The sequence below is a fragment of the Anabrus simplex genome, chromosome 1, assembly GCF_040414725.1.
Source record: "Anabrus simplex isolate iqAnaSimp1 chromosome 1, ASM4041472v1, whole genome shotgun sequence".
In the NCBI taxonomy this organism is placed as follows: domain Eukaryota; kingdom Metazoa; phylum Arthropoda; class Insecta; order Orthoptera; family Tettigoniidae; genus Anabrus; species Anabrus simplex.
The window spans coordinates 961,426,616-961,453,342 of NC_090265.1; the positions used below are offsets into that span (position 1 = coordinate 961,426,616).

Consider the following 26,727-nt stretch of genomic DNA (forward strand, 5'->3'; position numbering starts at 1 on the left):
CCGGACGAGACGGGAAGGTGCGGACACTCATCTTACGGACAGCTGATGGGACCACTATCTGCAGTAGAGGTATGACAAACGGTTACTTTTGTGTAACAGTGAAAAGTAACGCCCAACCTTACTCATCTTTTATTAGTCACAACCTGGTCACGGCTTCAAGCATGTCTCCTTACACCTGTGTTGCGAAGTCCCATTCATTCACTCGCACACGTGCACATGCAGTACTACACTGTCGAAAGTTTGCGCAGCAGAACACGCATTCCTATTTGCTATAAAGTTAATGAGAGGCAGACAACGGGTGAAATGAGAAATCTAGAGGAGTGAGTTTGATAATGCCCCAATCAAGGATAGAAGGCAAAATATGATCTGTCTGCCAAACCTAGACACAAACTGAGGTACAAGAGGATCGATTAAGTAAAATGAAGCAATGTTACGTTACCTTTAATATGTAATCTATGCCTTTGCTGGCGAGATGTAGTGTTTACAGTGCACTATGTCTTCTGGTATGGGCTATATCAAATTTGTTACTTTCATTGACCTGTCTCAGTCTCATCCTTGGCTTTGACAATATGAAAGTGACTGAGGTATGAGTGATGCCAGTAATACCATTCCTTATGCAGCCTCTTCTCTGCTAGGGGCTTTTACGTCGCACCGACAAAGATAGGTCTTATGGCGACGATGGGATAGGAAAGGCCTAGGAGTTGGAAGGAAGCGGCCGTGGCCTTAATTACGGTACAGCCCCAGCATTTGCCTGCTGTGAAAATGGGAAACCACGGAAAACCATCTTCAGGGCTGCCGATAGTGGGATTCGAACCTACTATCTCCTGGATACAAGCTCACAGCTGCGCGCCTCTACGCACACAGCCAACTCGCCCGGTCCTTATGCAGCCAGTCCCTGTTATGAATGGTGTGGAACTATTGCTCATAGGGTCGGTTGGTGCATGCATTTCAGTGGGCTTGACAGACTGATATGTAATAACTGCTGGCTCGGCGAGGAAAGCAACGGGAAACTACCTCACTCCTCATTTCCCTAATATGCCTCTTCAGTGACGTCTAGGCTATTTATGACAGCTGTTGGCGGAGCTGCAGAGGATCAAACCAGCCTTCGGGCTGAATACCCAACATACAACAACATACATACATGTAATCTATAATATCAATATGGAACGTTAGCATACTAATTCATGGTACAAATATACGGATGAAACTTATATTATAATGTAGGTAGCCCTGCACGATGTCTGAGTCAACGATTACCCCTGAGGAGTTGAATATGTTATAACAGTTTACACTTTAGTTACCAGATGACAGCAGCAACTTAAATAAATATGCTATAGAGTATATTATACACTACAGTGTATTTGACTTAAAGCAATATCCTACGAAAGCGCTCTCACTTGGAAGACATGCGTACTATCTGAACTCTGAAGGTCACATTCTGTGTTTGTAAGCTGCTACTAGTGACAGTTCCCACTTTCCACTTACTGTTTTCATTAGTACGTTATTCTCTTGTCGTTACTTGGTAACCTGATATTTTTGTCCTCGTTACATTTGTATCAGTCACAGGCATGTAACTGTGACAAAGTAACTGCTACGTTATTTTTCATCCATCTCTAATCTGCAGGCCCATACAACTGCCCCGCCCCGGGGAGTTTAGGTACTATTCATGTATCGACATACCTGTATCGATTCCGACATTTCTGTATCGAGTTGAGAGAATAGCAAATAAATGTATTGAAGGTGTGCTTGGTGTCTCGTGTTTCATTCCTCCGAGTGCATTGGACATTGCAAAATACTAGGCATGTGTAAAATGATTTTACATGTTATGTTTTGTCTACCTCAAACTGACTTGTACATTGACTGTAAGTTTGTATGTTTTTGACTTCATAATAATAATAATAATAATAATAATAATAATAATAATAATAATAATAATAATAATAATAATAATAATTTGGCTGGTCAATGAGACTACACCAAATATACATAAAGCCTATATCAACTGGGGGAAACATCTGTACTGAAAGTCTACAAGTTCAGGACAGTGTGCAGGAAGATTGTCTGGTACCTTCCAAATCAATGTTTGTGTCCAACGATCAGCCTTGTTTCCATTACTCTTCATACTCTGCGTGAAAACCACCACAAAAGATATCCAGATGAGGCATCCATGGATATTATACGCCGATGATTTCATGCTAGCTAACAAAACACTTGACCTCAAACAGCAAGTAAGGGAGTGGAAAATAAGTCTTGAAGAATATGGGACAAAATTAAATCTGAAAACGATGGAGTACCTGCACATGTGGTGAGCAAACAGATGGGACAATCACTGTGTGCAGGGTTCAATTGAATAACATGACCCAATTCAAATACGTGGGATCATGCATCATGCAATACTGACAAGAGTCAGTGCCGCACTGATGAAGTGGCACCAGATTACAGGAGTCCTGTGTTGTACAAAAATTCCATTGTATCTAAAGTCAGACTGTTAAGCCTTTATGGAACTCAATGTTGGCATACAACATCTAAGCATGAACATGCCTACCATGCAATGGAAATGAAGACACTGCGATGGTCCAATGGCTTAATTTGACTAGACTATATCAGGAACAATAAGGTGTGGAAGAAATTCAAGGTTAGTCCAATCACAGAGAAAATTTGTGAATTATACCTGCGACGGTATGAGCATGTACTACATAGCAGTTAAACCTCAGTTGCAAAGACCACCCTTCAACCGAATGTGGAGGATTGCCGACCTCAAACCACCTGGCTGGACCAAGTGAGAGAGGACAAAACTCAAAATTCAACTCCTGAGACACTTTGGATCAATTAAAGTACATTGCAAGAAGGCAAACCTCGCATAAATGGGGAAAATGCAAAGATGATGAATACTGCCCCAAAGCAAAACTAGAAAACAAGAAACAGCAATACAAAACTAGATGAAAAAAAAAATATATATCCGTGATCAAAACACATGCTTTAATTACTTGATATCTACCAATCAATCAATAATTGCATTTAGGGCTATTGCCCAGGTGGCAGATTCCCTATCAGTTGTTTACCTAGATTTTTCTTAAACGTTTGAAAAGAACTTGAAAATTTATTGAATATTTCTCTTGATAATGTATTCTGATCCCTTACGCCTCATCCGATATATGAATATTTGCCCCAATTTCCCCTCTTAAATTCGAACTTTTTCTTCATATTATGATCTTTCCTGCTTTTAAAAGCTACACTCAAGCTTATCTGTCTACTAATGTCATTCCACGCCATCTCTCGACTCACAGTTCGAAACATACCACATTTGATATAGATGTTGATTCCCATAGGGAGCCTCCACAGTATGCACTAGCCATGCGTCTTGATAGGTGTGCTATTGACCAACTGATGAGCCCAACTTAGCACACTGGGGCAAAATGCTGGCAACCAGGAATGAGTAAGCTGGAAAATTTTTTTTTTTTGCTAGGGGCTTTACGTCGCACCGACACAGAGAGGTCTTATGGCGACGATGGGATAGGAAAGGCCTAGGAGTGGGAAGGAAGCGGCCGTGGCCTTAGTTAAGGTACAGCCCCAGCATTTGCCTGGTGTGAAAATGGGAAACCACGGAAAACCATCTTCAGAGCTGCCGATAGTGGGATTCGAACCTACTATCTCCCGGATGCAAGCTCACAGCCGCGCGCCTCTACGCGCACGGCCAACTCGCCCGGTAGCTGGAAAATTCATAACCTCCAATAACGGACCATTTATAATGGTATTACATACCACATAGTCGAGCATCTCGTCTCCTTACTCCCAAGTCTTTCCAGACCAAAGTTTGCAACATTTTCCTTTCTCAGAAATCACCCAGAACAAATTGTGCTGCTTTCCTTTGGATGTTTTCCAGTTCTCATACCAAGTAATCCTGGTGTGGGTCGAAAAACACTGGAACCATACTCTAGGGTTCTTAGCAGAGACTTATACGCCCCCTCATTTACATTCTTACTACAAACCCCTATATACTCCCCTAACCATGTGATGAAATCTGTAACTGTTCTGAACAACCTCATTAATATGATTACCGCAATGAAGATCATTCCTTATACTAACATCTAGGTATTTACAGTGTTTCCCATGAGGTACTATCACCCCATCAACACAATAATTAAAACTGAGAGGACTTTTGCTCCTGGTGAAACTTACAACTTAACTTTTCATTCCATTTACATTCATACCATTGGCTGCTGTCCATCTCACAACATTGTGAAGTCTCTCTGCAGTCGCTCACAATCCTGCAACTCATTTACTACCCTATACAGTATAACATCATCCAAAAATATCCTTATATGTGATATCTGTTCTGGTTTGATCCTCAACAGCTCTGCCATCAGCTGTCTTCACTCATGTAATTTATATATAAGTAAACATAAAGGTCCAAAAACAATGCCACCCAGACACCCTCCCTCTTAATCATTACAAGATCAGACAACACTTCACCTACTCTAATTCTCAGAGTTCTTTTTCCTAGTAAATCAAACACACTTTTGTCTAGTCTCATAGCCCTCATTTCCATCAGTAATCTCCCATGATCTACCCTATCAAAGGCCTTGGATAGGTCAATAGCGATACAGTCCATTTGACCTGCTGAATCTAAAATATCTGCTATATCTTGCTGCAATCCTACAAGTTGAGCTTCTGTGGAATAACCTGTCCTAAACCCGAACTGCCTTCTATCAAACCAGTTAGTGATTTTGCAAACATGTTTAACGCAATCAGAACGAATGCTTTCCCAGAGCTTACAAACAACTCATGTCAAGTTGACTGGCCTGTTATTATCCACTTCATGTTTGTCACGCTTTCCCTTGTATAATGGGGCTACTATTGCAACTTTCCATTCATTTGGTATCACTCCTTCATGCAAACAGTAATCAAATAAGTATTTCAGTATTCGGGAGATAGTGGGTTCGAACCCCACTATCGGCAGCCCTGAAGATGGTTTTTCCGTGGTTTCCTATTTTCACACCAGACAAATGCTGGGGATGTACCTTAATTACGGCCATGGCCACTTCCTTCCCAGTCCTAGCCCTTTCCTGTCCCATCGTCGCCATAAGACCATCTGTGTCGATGCGACGTAAAGCCAATGGCAAAAAAAAAATAATAATAATAATAATAATAAGTATTTCAGATATGGCACTGTATCCCAAACCATAGTCTTTAATACATCCCCAGAAATCAAATCAATCCCAGCTGCTTTTCTAGCTATCAATTTTTGCATCACTGGAAAGTATAGTCAAAATCTACTCTTATTAATTTCTACATACTCTTTTGAAATAAATCTTTGATATATTCACAGGTATCCTATCCAGAATAACAGAAATGAAAATAAAAATGCAGAAACTAAGATAGGAAAAAGAAAGAGCAATGATACTTTAATTTCATCTTACTTACATCTTCTTGGGTCAGGTCTCAGTAGTCTAAATGCAAATTGCAGCACGCTGGCTAAGGTATTATAGCACAGATGAAACACAAGGGACACAACATACGTAAAGAGCCCCCTTATTCCTGGATTAGGACCACCTGAAGGTGGAGAAAAGAAAATCCGTTGGGCAGTAGGATCACTCACAACAGCTGGAGCACGCATTTCTGAAGTGAAAACAGACGGTCTTCCTTCTCTCATGTTCAGCTGTTCCTGCACCGAGACTTCTAGGTCCCATGCATGTCGCTGCAGAACATCACGACAGACTGACATATCTTCAATGCCAGTCAGATCCTGAAAAATAACATGAAATATAAAATACACAGCTTTTAATAGGAAGGAGACAGAAGCCAAGAGTCAATTCCATAATTATAAAATAAACCAAGAAATACACAGCTTATTGAGGGCCTTGGACCATTTGTACTTCCTGTTATAACAATAACCACCACCACCACCTTTACCTGTCAAGACTAGCTGAGGGTACATAATTAAATATCCATGGTTTACGGTTATAGTAGTTTGCTAATTAAACAGAACAAAAAAATGTAATTTCCTACCTGATGAGCAGTGCTATAAATATTTGGCTACTACTACTGCCCATCCATTTGCTAGCCTCAAGTAACAACTTCTTTGACCAAAGTCGCCATTTCTCAATTCAGGTGGATCTTGATCTCCAAATGAGACTGAATTAATACTGTTCCTACTCAAAAACCAAGATTCAAATCCTTGGATGAGCTGGGATAAGAGAGGTGCTACCTCCAGAAGCACGGGGCTGGTCAATTTCAAAACATACAGAGTATAAAATTAAAAGTTAGGGTGGAGAAGACCTTCAACAAAAAAGGAATTTGAATGAACCCATATGCACCAATAAGCAGATTGACGCATGCTTATCTTCCAGGCTAAATAATCCATAGGCATACTGGTTCGCCGCCCTGCATGATCTCATATGATAACATATCTGAGGCCAGTTGGCAGTAGATGAAAGTATCTGCAGTTGAAACTCTAATCTAAATAACTCAAATGCGTTCTTATGCACTCGACTATTATCTGGCATTCATGTTTGTACATTCTCTCTCTGTAGTTAGTGAACTGGTGTAATTAATGATTGGTAGACTGATGTTCATTGTGAAGATGGCTTCAAAGAAACGTGTGTGATCAGGAAAAGCTCATTAGGTTCTGATTTCAGAAGTGACAGTGAGGGAGATATTCTTTATGACCCCGTGCATGTATGATTCATCCAATAGTGAAAGCGATGTTAGCAAAAAGGGTGAACAGCATGTTAAGTGGAACTGAATACATGAGCAGAATTTTCCAGTCATTCATAACTTTACAGGAACAAGTGCCGTGAGCTCTAGCAGTGGATTTTGAGAAAATGTAAGCAGGGAATTTATTTTCAGGCAGAACTTGGATGATATAATAGTACAGTTCATTGCAGATGACACCAACAGTTATGCCAGTGGTGATCTAGATTTTTCACCAGCAAACTTGCATGAAATACATGCATAAATTGCTCTTTGCATTCCACTGGGATTACTACAAAAGCCTCCAATTCACAGCTACTGGTGCAAAGACGTAAGTATCAACGCACCATGTCACCAGTCATGCCTCATGCTAGGTTCCTCGAGATTTGGCAAACAATGAAGTTGCCGATAAATCTGATCCACTTAGAAAATTACGCCCTGTAATGGAAATTATATTTACGACAATGTACACACCTGGCAGGAATACTTGTTCAATCAATCAATCAATCAATCAATCAATCAATCAATCAATCAATCAATCAATGAATCAATCAATCAATCAATCAATCAATCAATCAATCGATCCTGATCTGCATTTTGGGCAGTTGCCCAGGTGGCAGATTCCCTACCTGTTGTTTCCTAGCCTTTTCTTAAATGATTTCAAAGAAATTGAAAATTTATTGAACATCTCCCTTGGTAAGTTATTCCAATCATTAACTCCCCTTCCTATAAACAAATATTTGCCCTAATTTGTCCTTTTGAATTCCAACTTTTATCTTCATATTATGATCTTTCTTACTTTTAAGTCACCACTCAAACTTATTCGTCTACGAATGTCATTGAAATAATAACAATAAGTTAGTTTATTAATTTGTCCACCTAATCAATACAATAAATCCTGTCTTTGTTAAATTACATTGAATGGTACATGTTTTGCATCATCAGCCATGGATTTAACCTTGAAATAAAATCAGATACCTGATTTACATATAAATAAGATAAAACTGATTTATAAAAAGCCTTGATGAGACTAGTACAATATTCATCTTAAAGACAATGCCATGAGTGAGAAGTTTATAATTGGGGAAAGTATTTACAATAGTAACATTGAAAGACTATTAATATGAGTAAAATTAATAAAACGATAGTTTATTATAGCCTAGTAGTAAAATTGCTGTAAAATGATGTTGATCGACTAGCGGTTGGAACTAGATAATAATGAGAATGACGATCGGAATCGTATTTTTAAAACATAATGTTGAATAAAATAAAGTTGAGAGGTCAAGTGACCTATGATAATTTGTTTACGTAAGTTAAAAGTCAAAAGTCAACAGCATATGGTGATGTTGTGGTTCACTTTGAAGCAGAAGTACGAAGTTGTCGTATATATACGATGTTTATATTGGACCTCTATGAACCATCTCATTAGATATGATGTTATAACGTTGTTGAGAATATGGGTTTGTTGACAAGCTGGTCGAAAAGACAATGTGACAGTACAATGTAGCTAACGTGTTGAATGTTGGATCAGAAGTAAAATCATTTGACGGTGGTGAGGGTAACTTGTTATGTTATGAGCTAAAAGTTAGTGATGACTGTCAAGCTCTGTTGTTGTTCACTTAAAATGTTTTACTAAAATCTTGAAAAATCATCGTCACTTCTTATAAACTTGAAAAATGACTATATTACACTCTCAAAACATTTTATGAAATCAGGCTAATGTCATTCCACGCCATCTCTCCTCTGACAGCTCGGAACATACCACTTATTGCAAGTGTTATTCTCATTTTAAAAACCCGTATTGAAGTTCAAATGAAAGTAAAAACAATAAATTTATTATTCCACCCATTCAATACTCAACTAGCTTACAAAATTAGGATTTCATCCTTATTTTATTGCTAAATTATTAAAACATGGTACATGTTTCGCTCATTTTCTGAGCATCTTCAGCTACTTTAGAATCTTTTTAGGAATATTGACCTAGAACTTAGATTGATTTATCATTAGCAAGCTTAAAATTAAAGCAATTTTTAAGAAACCTGATTAAATACAATTTTCCTGTATATTGTGTCGAAATGGTTGTAATCTAAGACATAACAGTTATTCACAATCAATTAAAACTATTACATTTGTAAAAACGTCAAAATGGCTGGTCTAAGTACAAAAGTTATTCACATTCAATTGAAACTATTATAGTATAAAAGTTTGTTGTTCACTTAAAATGTTTTACTAAAATCTTGAAGAATAATTCTCACTTCTTATAAACTTGAAAAAATGACTATAATATGCTCTCAAAACATTTTATGAGATCAGGCTAAAGAACTATTGTGTTCGTGGTCTTACTATCAGCAGCTCATGTTAGCTTATTATAGCTATTGATTGTTACACACTTGAATTGACATATGTTGAAACTTGTTGTAATCCAACTTTACAATTATCTTGTTCAGGATTTAAAAATTAAAAAATAAATCATGGTTTGTTGAATAGTAATATGATGGGTAATGGTTTGTATGTAGCTTGAAGGGGAACATTCATAACTTGAATATGAATGAAGGCAAGACATAATTTATTAATCAAGTGGCATGCCAACTCCCAGATTAACTCAGGAACGTTTGGTTGCTGTAGGAGCGACGACACAGTTCGGCACCAGCCGCAGCAGTTTTGATATATCATTTTGTTTCAATTTTGGATGTGTTGTCGGATTTCATCAATATTTTAGACTTGGATTTTAAATTGAGACATTCCAGATTGTTTTCTTTATTGCTGGTTGTATACGAGGTTTGTCCGGAAAATACGTATAAAAGTTGAATAAGAACTTTATTTGACAATTATTTAGGTATTACAATATGGTCTCCTTCAAAGTACTCTCCCTGAGACAAGATGCACTTCTGCCAACGCCGTTTCCACTGTTGATAACATTGTTGAAAGTCTTCAGTTGTGATGCTGTTCAGTTGCCGTGTCGTTTCTCCCTTGATGGCTTCCACATCACCCAAGTGCCGCCCCCGAAGCACCATTTTGCATTTCGGGAACAGGAAGAAGTCACAAGGGGCTAAATCGGGTGAATAAGGCGGGTGGTCTGTCACGGTGATTGAGCTTCGGGCCAAAAACTCACGCACGAGCGACGTGTGAGCGGGCGCATTGTCGTGATGAAGGATCCACCTGCCCCCTTGTGCCAAATCCGGTCGAACTCGGGCCACACGAGCTCTGAGACTTGATGTTGATGCGCTGTTCCTCAATCAGAGAGAGCTCCATACCGACGGCAGGTGAAAACGGGTAACTTTCAACAAGCAGCCGCACACTGCTACTGACACGCAGAGCTCTCCGACTCGAACTGAGCGTTGAGAAGATTGGCGACAACAGCAGTGCCACCTGGCGGCGCCTCCACGATACGTAATACGTCACCCCGATGGATTTATACGTATTTTCCGGACAACAGGTTTTCCAGTTGGATCGTGACTGAAGATGAACCAATGTATGTGGGGTCGAAACTAGTTCCAGTTATATAGGACACTGTATTAAACTAATTGGGGGCCTATTGAATAGGTGGACCCTTCTCTACCCTTTGATAGTGAACTACACTGAGAGCGGCCACATAATGGATGAAGTATCAGACTGCATAATTATTAATCTGGGGACAATAGCGACAGTGACAGAGAGTGTGTTAGTGATGCCAGCACCAATAGCAAGGGTGACAGTAAAGGTGATATGAGCGGCTTTCAACTTCTTTTACAAGATGCGGACTAGGAAGAGACCATTAGGTAAATTTACTGCTATTTTCCAATTACATAATTCTTAATGTTATTTAATTCAAAGTTTCTGCTTTTGTATCTCTAACAAATCATTATGTTATAGGTTACTGTGTCCAAGCTCTGGTTATAACTATAAGGCATTACATAAACTCGCTGAGATCTCGACTCAAACACTGGTGACAGTTTAGCTTACAAGGCCGTCTGGGCAGACGGTTCGTTAAGAACTGCTGCCAGCCAGCTGATTTAGCAAAGTGGGAGGGGCATTTACTGCCACTACCGAGCCCACTCGAACTCTGTTGAATTTATAAACAATAATCTGTTGAACTTCTGTGCAGTTTTATTTGGCAAGCTCTTCTTGGACGAGTATACACAATCTACACATCGTGAATGATACTGAAGATAATCATACATTTCATTCAGATAGATGGAACAATAAAACAGGTTTGCATCCCACAAGTTTTGTATCCTACATCTACATTTGCAATTTTTCTTGGCAAGAATTCTTAAGTTTCATACTTCCCGTTTGAAGTCCACTACAAACAAGAGAAAGTTCTCCGCTATGCTTTTTGTTACTGCCCCACCTCACGAGTGATTTGTATGTTGTTAAATGAAAGAAGATTCACCTGAACATTTTAATCCGTCAAGATGTAGTGACATAACACATCTATGAACGTTTTTAAAATCTTTATGTGGATTGTTGTGGAAGCGGTGTACCTAACGTTTTCATGACTAGATAGACATGTTAATCCATACATTGAATTTTGTGTGGCTTGATTAATCTACAATGTATCTAATGGGTCAAGTATTTGAAGCCCAATAGGGAAGTTAGGATTTCCTTCATTTAACCCTGTAATGTTGTAATTGAAAATGTTTCAGTCTTTCATAACAATGTATACAGCAGCTGAAGATGTCCAATATTTGGATGAAACATGTACTACTAATGAAGTACGTAGGTGCTTGAAAAGTTCTCAGAATGTACTAGAATTAAGTATCTTACCTCGGTGGAACTGCTTTTATTTTTCAACATAGTCTCCCTGTAGACTAATGCATTTCGTCCAGCGATGTTCCAATGCCTTGATCCCATCTAGAAAATGAGATTCCTCCAGGCCTGCAAAATACCTCTCCAATTCGGCTATCAGTTCTTCCCTTGTAGAAAATCTCCGTCCACTGAGGAAAATTTTCAGCTTGGGGAATAGATGAAAGTCTGATGGTGCCAAATCAGGTGAATAACGTGGATGTGGCAACAATTCGTACCCCAGTTCATGAAGTTTTGCCATGGCAATAACACTTGTGTGCGGCGGAGCGTTGTCCTGATGAAAGATGACCTTTTTCCTTGCCAAACCAGGCCTTCTTTCGCGTATCTTTTCCTGTAGTTGGTCTAGGAGGTTTGCATAGTATTGCCCCGTAATTGTTTGGCCAGTAAATAGATAATCTATCAGCAGAATCCCTTTTGCATCCTAGAAAACTGAGGCCATGACCTTTCCGGCCGAACGCACTGCCTTTGCTTTCTTTGGTGGTGGTGAATCAGCATGTTTCCACTGCTTTGACTGCTGTTTTGTCTCTGGGGTATAGTAGTGGACCCAAGTTTCATCTGTAGTCACAAACCGGCGCAAAAAATCTTGTTCGTTGCACTGAAAACGGGCCAGACTTTGTTCGGACATTTCCAATTTGGTGCGTTTATAGTCAAATGTCAAGAGCCGCGGCACCCATCTTGCGGATAATTTTTTCATACCCAATTCTTCGGTTAAAATATAATATACCCGTTCAGAAGACATCCCTACAGCTTCAGCAATCTCCCGCACTTTCAGTCGACGATTGTCCATGACCATTTTATGCACTTTTGCAATAAATTCTGGGGTCGTAACACTTTTTGGCCGTCCACTACGCGGATCATCATCCAAGCTCTCCCGACCAAATTTAAACTCACTGGTCCACTTGGCAACAGTTGAAAATGAAGGAGCAGAGTTCCCCCAGTGTGTTCTGAAAGTCGGCATGAATTTCCTTTGCTTTCATACCTTTCTTTACAAAATATTTAACCACTGCTCGAATCTCAGTTTTTTCCATTGTCACAAATCACTACGCGGGAACAACAACAAAGAGTCGTCACTACCACACTCCTGCAGCTAGAGCACTGACGCGCCATGTGTTCACTCACAAAGGATGTGTGATTATTGCGCGGGAACCTCGTTGCTCTAGCACTGACATCTAGCGATGATCCAAGAACTTTTCAAACCATCATCGTACGGTACTGATTAGGTGGATCTATAACATTTTCATGTATGTATAGGTTTACCTCTGTCAGCTACCAGATCATCAGTGAGAAATTTCCACACAGTCAGCACCAGCCCATCATTCTAAAAACAGGATATCAGATACCAGTCCTCAAAAATTCACCATACCCACGATGGAACTTTTTTCTAAAGCTAACTGGGAGCAATTTTCTAAAGATCTTAACAGCAATATCCAATGGATTATTCCCACTCATGGTCATCACCAGAGGTTTGTCCAGATGATAATCTTGACTGATAAAGACACATTTAGGGGAGTTTGAAAACTATATGCACCATGATACTGTAAAGGCTTTTGGGCTTATGCCGTGTCAAGAAAATAAGGTTAAATTCTTTACAGTTCGCAGGGAAGCGTGCTCTGCGTCATCAGAAGAAAATCTTGACTGTCCACGAGAAAGGCTTCTTAAACAATTGGAATGTAATGCCACTTCCAGGCAGAAAGGAGGGATGGACAAAAATGGTTGAGCAACCAGATTTCAAACATTCGAGTATAAAAAGCTTGGAGCCCTCTAAAGAAACCAACAGGCCATTCCCACAAACTGCAGACACCTCAAGAAGTCAAGCCAGACAGAACAGCAGAGCAAATCATATAATGTCCAGTGTTAAATTAGTTAAGCATACTCCAAATATGATCCTCTATACCAGAGCTAGCATCACCATTTACCTCAGCTGAAGTTATGATGGCCCTACAAAGCTGAAAATTGAGCAAGGCACTAGCCTTTGACAACATCATGAGGTTTTTGTTCTGTCTGGTAAAAACGTTGTCTGTCTGTCTGTCCATCCAACGCACAAAATATCTGCCACCGAAATTCAAGAGATAAAATATTATTGCTTTCTTGAAACAAGGAAAACCACGCAATTCTCCCAAAGGCTATAGACCCCAAATACTATTAAAAGTTCAATCAAAAAACTATTGAAAAGACTGATCTACAAAAGCATCAGTCCAGCCATCTACAAAAACCCTCTCTGCAGAATAAGCAGACTTTAGATCAGGACAAAGTTGTAAAGAACAAATATTTACTCTGAAAACAGCTGGGTTTGAAGAGAAGCTAAAAAAAACACTGGTGCAGTGTTCATAGAACCCCCCACAGCTGATTTTGATTGAGAAAATGGTTAATGTATAAAAACTTCACAACGCAAAAATACTACAAATCTAACCCATCGAATGCTTTCAGAAAGAATAATTGAAATGGACATGAACAATTACCTCAGCAAAACAAAAAGACTAAACAACAGACTCCACCCCTCTGTTATTCAGTGTTTATCTTGCAAACATCCCAGAAACAGTGTCAAGACAATTTCCCCATGTTGATGATCTCTGAAAAGCTGAGCTACACAACACATTGAATTCAACAACCTTGAAGACAAGCTAACAACAGATCTTTGCTTACTAATTTCTTTCAAAAGTAGCATCCGACACCTAGCACAACCAAAACAGAAATATCTTGTTTTTGTTTGAATAATACACTGTCTATGACCACCTTGAAAGAAACCTAAAATATCTGTGCTTTTACAGAGGATAAGTAGTGTAACGAAAATGTTACAAGACTGGAAACACTTGGGAGTATGGAAACAAGCTGCTCAACTAAACGAAAGATGGCATGGAATGATATTAATTGATGAAAAAGCTTGAATAGAGTTTGTAAAAGTAGGAAAGATCACAATATGAAGATAAAGTTAGAATACAAGAGGACAAATTGGGGCAAATATTCCTTTATAGGAAGAGGAGTTAGAGATTGGAATAATTTACCCAGGGAGATGTTCAATAAATTTCCAAATTCTTTCAATTTACTTAAGAAAATACTAGGTAAATAATTGATAGGAAATCTGTCACCTGTGCAACAGCCCTAAATGCAGATCAGTGTTAAATGAACACTGGACTGGATACTGTCACACAGTAAATATCTCTCCAGCCTTGTGGCTAAATTAAGTAAAGGAATAACATCCTATCCAAGCTCACCAGCAGCATATAAGGATTCACAAACGACAACTTTGCGAACTTCTGAACTAAGTCTGGTGTATACAACAGCTGAATTCTGCTCTTCCATCTGGCTAAATAGTAGCCACACACAGAAAAAGGACACCATCCTGAATCAGACAATACATATTAATCAGCAATGTAATAAAAACTACTTCCCTGAACTGGTTTCCAATCCTCAGCCACATCCTTCCACTAGGTCTACACCATACGAACAATCTTGTCTGAGAAAAACATAAAAATAAAGGCCAATAAATCAATTCTGATCCAGCAAGACATCCACAGAATTGCATCAACCTGTCTGAAATCAAGATACCCTCCTATGCTGCTGGCTCTAAAGCTGGTCAAAGAAAACTTTGCTGGACTGAGAATCTGGAATGGACTGCAAAGAGCCCTAACGAATGGAAATCCATCTTCAACCCTACACAAACCTCACCCAGATTTCACCTCTAAGGAGTGCACGGTCCCTCTAAATACACTGTGCATGGTAGCAATGGCTCCATGATGCACTGCTGGGGCCTACAGCCTTCTCTAAGCTGCAACTGCTGGGAAAAAATTCCAGACAATGCGACATATCACCCTGAAAGACACACAACAAACTTTTGCCAGCATCAACAATGGTTATTCAATGGCTGCAATAACTGGACGTCCAAGTTTTCTTCATGTTTTTCATCTATCCGTTAGTCCACTTGGTGACCATGATCATTCAGGCATCAAGTCTTTATGGTCTGACATTGTAGTTAGCTGTTCAGATTCAGTCGGCAGGGTAGGAGAGGTGATGATATATAATTTCTAATCACATACATACTGGATTGCATGCCATATGCCTGGTTTCAATTCCAAAGGAGTGCAGGTATACAACACTGTTGATAATGGTAAGTCCATCGAACAGGGACATTTAAGCCTTGAGCAGACCAGTTGTTGTTGTTATCCGACAGGAGTACGTTATGTGCCAACACTGGGTTTACATAAAATCAGCTTCATGGTCCGTATCGCACTTCAATAGATTCACAATTAAGTATTTATTTATTTTCCACCTAGTCGATACAATGATTGCTTAAGGCAACTTTTAATGGTCAAAAGTGGTACATGTTTCGTATATTATCAACATCTTCAGCCACATAACACTGTTTAGATGAAAAGTATATAAAATTGACAAAGTAATGCTTTAGATGAAGTGTCCTTAAAATTAACATAAGATTGACAAGATTAAAACAAACAAATAACTCAAGAGAAAATATATAAAATTATTTCTACAATAGAAAGCAGTCGTCAAGGAAACACTTGTACAATATTCCATAGAGAAATTGTCCTAATAAATATTCTTTTCTTAATAATTCATGGAAAAAGATCAATTTATAAATTAAAAATTATACAATTTATAAGTAATTATCGAAATGAAGAAATCCTGATATCACAGTGCGGCTCTTATTATTAATGTAGATGAAAATATAACTAATTCCTAGTTGTCAAATTTTATTAAGCCTGCTTTCCTTTGGAACAGTAACTCCTGTCATTCTTTCACAGTTTTGCGCCGGGTGTAATATTGATGATGCGTTCTTCCTTGCTCTTGCACCTGAGGAGGTGGAGGAGCGGGGGATATAGGTGTGTCAAGAACTTCCTTGCTGTCACCTATAGCTTCAACTGAGGAGGAATAAGTTGTAGGGCTATCTGTAGGTGGAGAAATTCCAATTCTTTTTTCGTGATCCTTCTCAAGCATTTTCAAATATACTAGAATTTGATAATATAATGGATTCTTATATTCTACAGCCTCATTAAGGTTATCCTTTTTCTTTACAAGTTGGTCTAGATGAATGTACAGGTCTTCATAAGTGTTCATTAAGCTGCCCTTTTTTAACTTTTTTATGATGGTCAGGTCTTGTTCTATGTTGGTAAATTTATGACCTGTGGCAGTCATGTGTGATCCCATTGCTGAGAATCTTCTGTGTTTTTCAGCATTCACATGTTCCAAATATCTAACTTTAAAATTGCGGCCAGATTGTCCTATGTATGTATTTTTACATTCAAAGCATGTGAGTTTATATATTCCGGAATCAAAAAATTTATCTTTTCCCGAGAGATTTATTGTATCATGGTTGAAAATACTATGTTTCATGTTGTTATTGGTGGAAAATGCAATTTTGAAATTTTTTCTCTTAAATAAATTTGTTATTACATGAATGTTTGGATTATTATATGTGAACTTGATATATTTTTCAGTTTTACTAGGTTCGACTGCTAATTTAGATTGTTGCTTCTCCGAAAATTTATTAATTATTTTATCAATCATGTTATTGTTGAAACCATTCAAGAGGGCTTGTTGTCGGATAAACAACAGTTCTTTATTCCTTTCAGATTTGGATAAAGGAATACTAAACGCTCTGTTAACGTAACTATAATATGCTGATCTTTTCTGTGCCTCAGGGTGTAACGAGTTGTTCTTGATAGTGGTCAGTGTGAAAGTGGATTTTCTGTGTATTTTGAAAGAAAATCCTTTTTCTTCTCTTGTTGTGACTATGTCCAGAAAATTCAGTGATTTTTCAACTTCTTCTTCTAAAGTGAATTTTATATTGGAATCCAAATTATTCAATATATTTAAAACTTTATTGCTATCGGTGAGTCTGTTATCTATTATAGCGTAAACATCGTCCACATAACGTGTCCAAAAATCCAAACCCTCTATTTGATTAATAATTTTCGTGTGTTCCAAATAGTCTAAGTATATATTAGCCAATATTCCTGATGCTGGGGCTCCCATTGAGAGTCCTTTTTGTTGGTAAATTTTATTATTAAACGTAAAATAATTTTGATTTAACACGAATTTTAAAACATTAATAAAATCTTCAATTTCTGGTATGCTTACTAATTTGTTCTTCGTTAAATTCTTCTTAATGATTCTGATAGTGTCTTCTATTGGAATGTTTGTATACATGTTGGTTATGTCAAACGAACATGTCGTGTGAGATGATCCAAGTTTAAAATCTTTAACTAGATTGCAAAAATCCACTGAGTTTTTGATAGGTGTTTTACAATGAAATACGTATTTACTTGATAAGAAATTATGTATAAATCTAGAAGTTTTATAAATGGGGCTATTTTTGAAATTTATGATAGGTCTAATCGGTTCTCCCTGTTTATGTAAGTTCGGTAGTGCTCTCACAGTCGGGAGTCTAGGGTTCATATTTATTAATGTTTGCACATCATGTTCATTAAACAAGAAAGACGTGCTTTTTAATAGTTTTTTAAGATCCCTCTGAATACGTGATGTCGGGTCTTTATCAACTGTACTAAACGAATTGTTATTAAAAAATGTTTCTGTTTTTTCAATATAAACATTTCTATCTAGGGCTACAACTGTTCCTCCTTTATCTGCTTTAATGGTACTCTCTGATATCCAGATTTTATGTCATCCGGATCATCCGGCTCCACATTAGTCTGGTAATCAGAGGTTTTACTGTACACATAAGCATCAGGAATATTGGCTAATATATACTTAGACTATTTGGAACACACGAAAATTATTAATCAAATAGAGGGTTTGGATTTTTGGACACGTTATGTGGACGATGTTTACGCTATAATAGATAACAGACTCACCGATAGCAATAAAGTTTTAAATATATTGAATAATTTGGATTCCAATATAAAATTCACTTTAGAAGAAGAAGTTGAAAAATCACTGAATTTTCTGGACATAGTCACAACAAGAGAAGAAAAAGGATTTTCTTTCAAAATACACAGAAAATCCACTTTCACACTGACCACTATCAAGAACAACTCGTTACACCCTGAGGCACAGAAAAGATCAGCATATTATAGTTACGTTAACAGAGCGTTTAGTATTCCTTTATCCAAATCTGAAAGGAATAAAGAACTGTTGTTTATCCGACAACAAGCCCTCTTGAATGGTTTCAACAATAACATGATTGATAAAATAATTAATAAATTTTCGGAGAAGCAACAATCTAAATTAGCAGTCGAACCTAGTAAAACTGAAAAATATATCAAGTTCACATATAATAATCCAAACATTCATGTAATAACAAATTTATTTAAGAGAAAAAATTTCAAAATTGCATTTTCCACCAATAACAACATGAAACATAGTATTTTCAACCATGATACAATAAATCTCTCGGGAAAAGATAAATTTTTTGATTCCGGAATATATAAACTCACATGCTTTGAATGTAAAAATACATACATAGGACAATCTGGCCGCAATTTTAAAGTTAGATATTTGGAACATGTGAATGCTGAAAAACACAGAAGATTCTCAGCAATGGGATCACACATGACTGCCACAGGTCATAAATTTACCAACATAGAACAAGACCTGACCATCATAAAAAAGTTAAAAAAGGGCAGCTTAATGAACACTTATGAAGACCTGTACATTCATCTAGACCAACTTGTAAAGAAAAAGGATAACCTTAATGAGGCTGTAGAATATAAGAATCCATTATATTATCAAATTCTAGTATATTTGAAAATGCTTGAGAAGGATCACGAAAAAAGAATTGGAATTTCTCCACCTACAGATAGCCCTACAACTTATTCCTCCTCAGTTGAAGCTATAGGTGACAGCAAGGAAGTTCTTGACACACCTATATCCCCCGCTCCTCCACCTCCTCAGGTGCAAGAGCAAGGAAGAACGCATCATCAATATTACACCCGGCGCAAAACTGTGAAAGAATGACAGGAGTTACTGTTCCAAAGGAAAGCAGGCTTAATAAAATTTGACAACTAGGAATTAGTTATATTTTCATCTACATTAATAATAAGAGCCGCACTGTGATATCAGGATTTCTTCATTTCGATAATTACTTATAAATTGTATAATTTTTAATTTATAAATTGATCTTTTTCCATGAATTATTAAGAAAAGAATATTTATTAGGACAATTTCTCTATGGAATATTGTACAAGTGTTTCCTTGACGACTGCTTTCTATTGTAGAAATAATTTATATATTTTCTCTTGAGTTATTTGTTTGTTTTAATCTTGTCAATCTTATGTTAATTTTAAGGACACTTCATCTAAAGCATTGCTTTGTCAATTTTATATATTTTTCATCTAAACAGTGTTATGTGGCTGAAGATGTTGATAATATACGAAACATGTACCACTTTTGACCATTAAAAGTTGCCTTAAGCAATCATTGTATCGACTAGGTGGAAAATAAATAAATACTTAATTGTGAACACTGGGTTTCACGCACTTTGTACCTACTTATAATCACCACTGCCATTCGTCCAGACTTCCAGGTCATCCATCCATGGGTATCAATCAGAAAGACCTGCACCAGGCCTCTCCAGAGGCCACACAATGTACCATATCTATTAGTTTATGTACCATATATTTATATTTGGCTCCATTTCTATTTTTCTTTCCTTCTTTTCTGGATTGCATGCACCTCTTTCCAATTCAACATTGTGTTTTTTTCCTCACTACTTTGTTATGCTTATTTTGTAAGTTATTTGTTGTGTTTTCATCATGTTCCTTCTTCCTCAATTACTAAATAAATAAATAAATAAATAAATAAATAAATAAATAAATTCAAAACCAAATCCTATTACCATGGCCAAATCTACTTCCACTCCTCTAATCCTCCATACAAGATCCATTGAGCTTCTAGCTAACAAACCCTCCTCCATTCTTTGCTCATATTACACCAACAAAGCCAGCTTATGTGTACAGTAAAACCTCTGATTACCAGACTAATGTGGAGCCGGATGATCCGGATAACATAAAATCTGGATATCAGAGAGTACCATTAAAGCAAAACCGAAATGATACACAGAGTGTAAAGTTTTATTTTATACATAAACTTAATTAGGCTTTTAGTAACTTTACACCCTGTATTTTCAAATCATATAATTAGTCTACAAGAATATGTAAAAAAAGAAGAATCACTGAACAAATAAAAATCTTGCTTTTTTTTAATCTTTTACTCAATGTCATTTCTGAAAACATTGTAGCTTGTTTAACTCGCTACACATGTTTCTTAGAAACAATGTCCCTCCACCTAAGTAGCATTAGGTCAGTACCTATTGCTTCTTCCTGATGTTTCATATGGTTTATTATTTGTTCAATTACCTTAAATGTTTCACAGCAAGTTAGTGAGGACTTCTTATCTTCATCGTCGTCTGGTACTTGGACTGTTGATTCTGTGTTGGATACCATGCCTATACTGTCAATTTCGGTGAACTTTTCTTACTTCATCCCCCTTCATTCACTCATTCAGCCCATTTTTTACAGTTTTTTCCACATCGAGGAATCGTTTTAAGAACTGTAATGATCTCAAAATCTTTTTCAATTTGTCCTGGTTTCTTTTTCACAAGGTCTGTCACTTTTCCCTTACAGCACCAACATTTGCCTGGTGTGAAAATGGGAAACCATGGAAAACCATCTTCATGGCTGCCGGCAGTGAGGTTCGAACCCACTATCTCCTGAATACTAGAAACTGGTCGCACTTAAACAACTACAGCTATCGAGTTTGGAGCATTGTAATTTGAACAGTCTAATGTTAAGAAGTATTGCTAGGTTATGTGAACCCACTGAACTATTATGAACTGTCTAACATACTCTAAAGTTTATTATGCCACTTCTCAATGGCCTCCTGATACAACAATTCTCTTAATGGGCAGAGACCCACACAACATCTAACATGTTCACATTTTTTTAAGCTTCCAGTAACACTTTTTCCCTGCATTGTTACCAGAAATCAATACCATCAGTAGTTCATGGCAATATGATTGCTTGAGTAATTCAAGATCTTCAATCATGAGCTGACATATGACCAACTCGATAGTTAGTTCCGGACTGCTACACAACATTTCCATAGGGATGATGTCAATTGTTTAGTGCTTCGATAATGAGGTACGAGTCTTGTTTTATGGTGGTTTGGTAGCACGTTGTTATTTCAACATTATTAGAGGTATTCGTTCGTGTTTGCATGTGATAACTCTACGAAAAAGCATTAGTAAAAGCTGTATTTTCAGCAACAGTACGTGTTAACTAAGTACTATAGCACTGTGAATTTTTTTAAATTTTTTTACAAGTCGCTTTACATCGCACTGACACAGATAGATCTTATGGCGACAATGGGACAGGAAGGGGCTAGGAGAGGGAAGGAAGCAACCGTGGCCTTAAATAAGGTACAGCTCAAGCATTTGCCTGGTGTGAAAATGGGAAACCATGGAAAACCATATTCACGGCTGCCGACAGTGGGGTTCGAACCCACTATCGCCTGAATACTGGTCGCACTTAAGCAACTACATCTATCGAGTTTTGTGCATTGTAATTTGAGCAACCTGATCTTAGGAAGTATTGCTAGGTCATGTGAACCCACTGAACTATTATGAATTGTCTAACATACTCTAAAGTTTATTATTATTATTATTTATTTCGTTAGTGTAGTGTAGGCTTCCCTTTGCAATATGGGATGAACGTGTAGTGTGCCTCGATGTACATCCAATTACCGTTCAAATAACGAAATGGCTATCTCAAAATCTGCATTTCCTAATGATAAGGAGAAGTGAAATAAATTGATTTATACTATATACCAAGCTAAATTTGAACCCAGCAAATATTTGCTGTTAAGGAAATTTCTGACTGACTCATGTGAAGCCAGATGTGATCAATACAGAGAAATGTGTGGTTTCTGTTACCATGCCTCTGTTTTTCAAGTGCTTGATTCAGAAAGGAAAAAAAAAAAAACTTAAAATTATCAGTGTTTTAAAGTTGAAGTCCTTGTCATATGGAGAACTCTTACTAAAAGACTTTTCCTTAAAAGGAGGTGTAAATGAATCTGTGAAGAAAGTTCCATACAATGAAGATCTACATTTGGCGATCACTAAATCAAGAGACTTAAAAATTGACTGGAATACTGCATCAGTATTGTTTTACATAGCAGGGTACATTTCACACTATCTATTAAGAAATGTGAAAAGGTGTGCTGATTGTCAACAGTAGGACTGAATGATGAAACATTTATATTTGCTACAGATGTGCAGAGAGGCGTTAAAACACCCCACGGATTACGTTTTATAAATTACTGCGGATATTTCTTTTAATATTTTGATAAAGTTGAAGAACCTAGTAATTTCTGTGACAAGTGTGCTGCAGAGTTAGTGAGTGTTGTGTCCAAGATCTGTTACATTTTGGGAAATACATTTTGAACAGTTACTCATAAATAATTAACATGATCATCATGTGCTCAAACAAGCATTAAACAATGACATTACTTTCAGAGACAACAATCTGCCTACTGACCATCATCATACAGTCCAGGTGAGTAGCCTTCAGTTGATCATTTTACAATATGTAATATACCTTGAGTGCAAATATTTGTATGCAAATTCCTTTGATAGCATTTCTTCGATGTTAAGTGTTTATAGGCTTAACCTGCATTTCCTTTGTCATATCATGATTAAAAAGTATTGTATCAGTAGTATAAGAATTATATGCAACAATGGAGACATAATTCCACAGCTATTAGCAGTAGGCTTCTATACATCAAAATGACTGTGGCTGACACAATGAAGTGACAATGGGTGGTAGAAACACACACTTCCTTCCACCATTTTTCAAATTCATCTGCAGCAGGATGCATAGGCACACTGTCAAGCACTAATATCGCTTTTATTGGAGGACTGTTGCATCTAAACATTTTTCTATAGATGGAACGAATTGCTTATGAAATAATTTTCTGGAAATTGCTGAGTTCATCTACGCATTTTGTTAAAGAGAAGTATAAATCTTAAGCAAGTTTGAAAGCTCTTGGCTTCTTCACTTTCCTAACCCCAGTTATCTGAGGCTTGTGTGATGCTGTAACATTGCTAAAAGATAAATCGTTATTTATTCTTTTTTCCTTGTGCTCAAGGGAACTGTCTTTCTGTTTTCAGGCCAGAGTTGCACTCTAACATTTTGAAGTTTAGCTCACTTCCATTACAATTATAAAATTGCTCTCCCAGAATGCTACTTTCCTTGCCAAAAAGTCCATATAAAAAACATTTGAATTCTTATACGCCTTCCCCTGGTAATGGTTAGTCACCAATCAACCCTGATCTACATGTACGGCTGTCGCCCAGGTGGCAGAATCCGTACAATTCTTACACGATTGGGTGTCAGCCTCTGTACCCTAAGGTGACAGGTTTTCAACCCAACAGAGGTGATAGGATTTTTGAATAGCGGAAAAAAAGTTTGACACGTCGTCTCCTACATTATCATAGAAAGAAAGAGAGATCGACCTGATCAACACTTATTTATTAAAGTTTTTTTAAAAACAGGACTGGTTTCGACTTCTCACAAAGTCATCTTCAGCTAACATACATTTACATTAGACTACACATATTCTCAATAGTAATACCTTGCCAAATTTTAAACAATTTTGTATTGAATGACATCAAGTAGTCATGTTTTTGAGTGGTTGTCCTGTTTGTATATTTAAGTTTGTTAGAAGACTAATATTAAAAGGGTAACTATTTTGAAACACATTAAAAGTTTACATTATAGGGTAAAACACATTGCTATGTACACTTGTACTATCACCTTTCAAGTTATACAGATAAAACAAATTCTTAATATAATTTGTCAGGTGTAAAAAGGTAATATGCTTAAATACAGCTGTATAAGCTCTTATAATGTTGTGTTAGACTTTTTACCTTGTCAAGTGAAAAAACATGAGTCGGAAGTTAGATTGACGTACACATAATGAAACGTATTATGTTCATGATAATAGTAAAATAGGTGACTTAAAAACTGTGTTGATTGACAAGTTATAAACCATTAGAATACATTAATTGCACACAAGGTGAAAGTACACTCCAAGATGCAAACGTCTATTGATGAATCAAATGAAAAGTATAAACATTCATGAAGGTATAAGTTGAGCTCATGTGGGGCATTTGTTTCATTGCGTATGCATGCTAAGTTCATATGGGGCATTTAGCATCATTATATAATGTTTACATTGAGTCCAAGCACTGTATAGCTTACATTTTTCTAATATTGTCAAAGTGTTCTGGTGTGAAGATGAGTGTGTGCTGATGATTAATCTTGAAACCGTAAAAAGCAGGATACACTGGTGTGTAAAGCAGTTGTTGAATGGCTGGGAAGCGTACAGCTTAGCTGCTTGGCGTACGCTTCCCAACCATTCAACAGCAATAGTTATCAGATGTCATAGACTGTAAGAGGGCCACCTACACCTAAAAAACTTTTTAATAAATAAGTATTGATCAGGTGGATCTCTCTTTCTTTCTATGATATGTGTTAGATATCAATACAGAACAAAAATGAAATTAATTAATCAAGTCTCCTACATTGCCGACATGTACAAGATCTCTGGTGTTTAACCCAAAAAATGTTAATTCAAATCCGAACATAGGTAGCACAGCAGTATTCCCAATTCTCAGCCATCTGCTAGGGTAAAACGGAATATAGCCTAGAGTGCCATATCACATTGTCGGTTCGTTGACATGCGATTATATTATTATTATTACTATTACCAAATACAAATAGATTATACAATCATAAACATAACAGACTATACGAATCTGGTTACAGAACTCCAGTAGGATAAATTCTTAACATCTTTACTTTTCTCAATATCTTTTCAAAATGGAGCTTCAAAGAAATATTATTATTTGCAAGTGCTATTATGATATTTAATCATTCATTCAATTACAGAGAATGAAACTATAGGAAAAGGAAAGTGTATGCACTGGTAATGAAAACTGTCAGAGTACCCACAACAAATTATTTCAAACTACAGTAGAAGTCAAGCAACATCATAGCAAGTAAGACCATTGTAACATATCAGTGCTTAGAAGGAAAGAACATTTCAATGATCTTCAAAATCGTTTAGTTTGATTAAAATGCATTTGTACATTCTGTCCTTAAGCTCAAGATTCAATATCAAAATATAAACCTTAACAAAATATTGGAAATATCATTAACAACCACTTAGCTTACTACTAATCGTATATACCCTTAACGCGCATAATCATATTTGGTCAGTGGTTAATTACGAAAATATAAACAAGGTAACGAACATACCATAACCTTAAATTATACTTACTTGGAACTGGAGAATTTTCTCTGTCTGTTCTGAAGTTAAACTTAAATGCTCTGCCATAATTAAGACTTCATCAAAATTGTATCAAAAAATTAAAAAAAATAAGAATACACAACGTCATGAAGCTCATGAAAATTACTAAACACTCATTACACACTACTCCTCACTTCGTAATGGCCAAATCATCTTTATTTACTAGTCCACGGCCGGCTAGATCTCTCAATGCGGCAGCGAAAGGGAGATATCAACCGTTGCCTACGAGATATACAAGGCCGGGACATAGCTACTAAATTGTCGCTGTAACGGCGGCCCAACCGTGTTTACGGTTTGGCCGCTAGATGTCAGGTTTCCGTTCTGATCTTGGAGGAGAAATTGTGATGCTGTGTTGATTTTGAGCAATTTATTGTGATATTGTTTCTGTCGGTGAGTGTCTGTGAGGTTGTGAAGAAGGTGCACTGTTGTGTACCTCTATGTATTTCGGATGAAACTAAAAAAGCATGAAAATTGGCGTTCCATAGTTTCCCTTCCGAGTAAGGTTTAAGGAAGAAATGGAGGCAAGCTATTTATAGGCAAGGTGATATAGTAGGATCTCTTTAGGTACATAGAAATTCTTCTAATAAAACAATTTTCAGTGTAAGCACATCAATCAAAGTTCCTTCTGTTTTCATTGTGCATCCTGTTCGCAAACAGGAAAATGTCAAACGCAGGAAGCGTCCAGCTCCCAGATATGATGTATAGACCTGGAATTTTAATGGAAATGCCTATTTCGTTCCTTACGAAATAACATGATTTTTTAAAATATGTTGAGGTTTCATGACAAATCACTTACATTAATAGAGTTTTATAGTGGCCTAAAATGCCTATTTTCTACATTTAAAACAAAATTCAACTTCTGTAATTTTTACAATCACACACTGGACATCCCTGGAACGAGCAGAA

At 37.1% G+C, this 26,727-nt stretch overlaps 1 protein-coding gene across 2 annotated transcripts in view; it reads right to left on the bottom strand.

The window, feature by feature from the left end:
* Positions 1-26,009, bottom strand: part of Faf2 (Fas-associated factor 2) — a 154,390-nt gene extending 128,381 nt beyond the window's left edge. For both annotated transcript variants that reach the window (XM_067136759.2, XM_067136758.2), the window contains exons 1-2: positions 25,792-26,009; positions 5,425-5,746 (exon numbers count right to left, since the gene is read on the bottom strand). In XM_067136759.2, coding sequence (XP_066992860.2) covers positions 5,425-5,746; positions 25,792-25,848 — 379 coding nt within the window. In that variant the 5' untranslated portion in view covers positions 25,849-26,009. The remainder of the gene's footprint in view (positions 1-5,424; positions 5,747-25,791) is intronic.
* Positions 26,010-26,727: the final 718 nt, after the last annotated feature.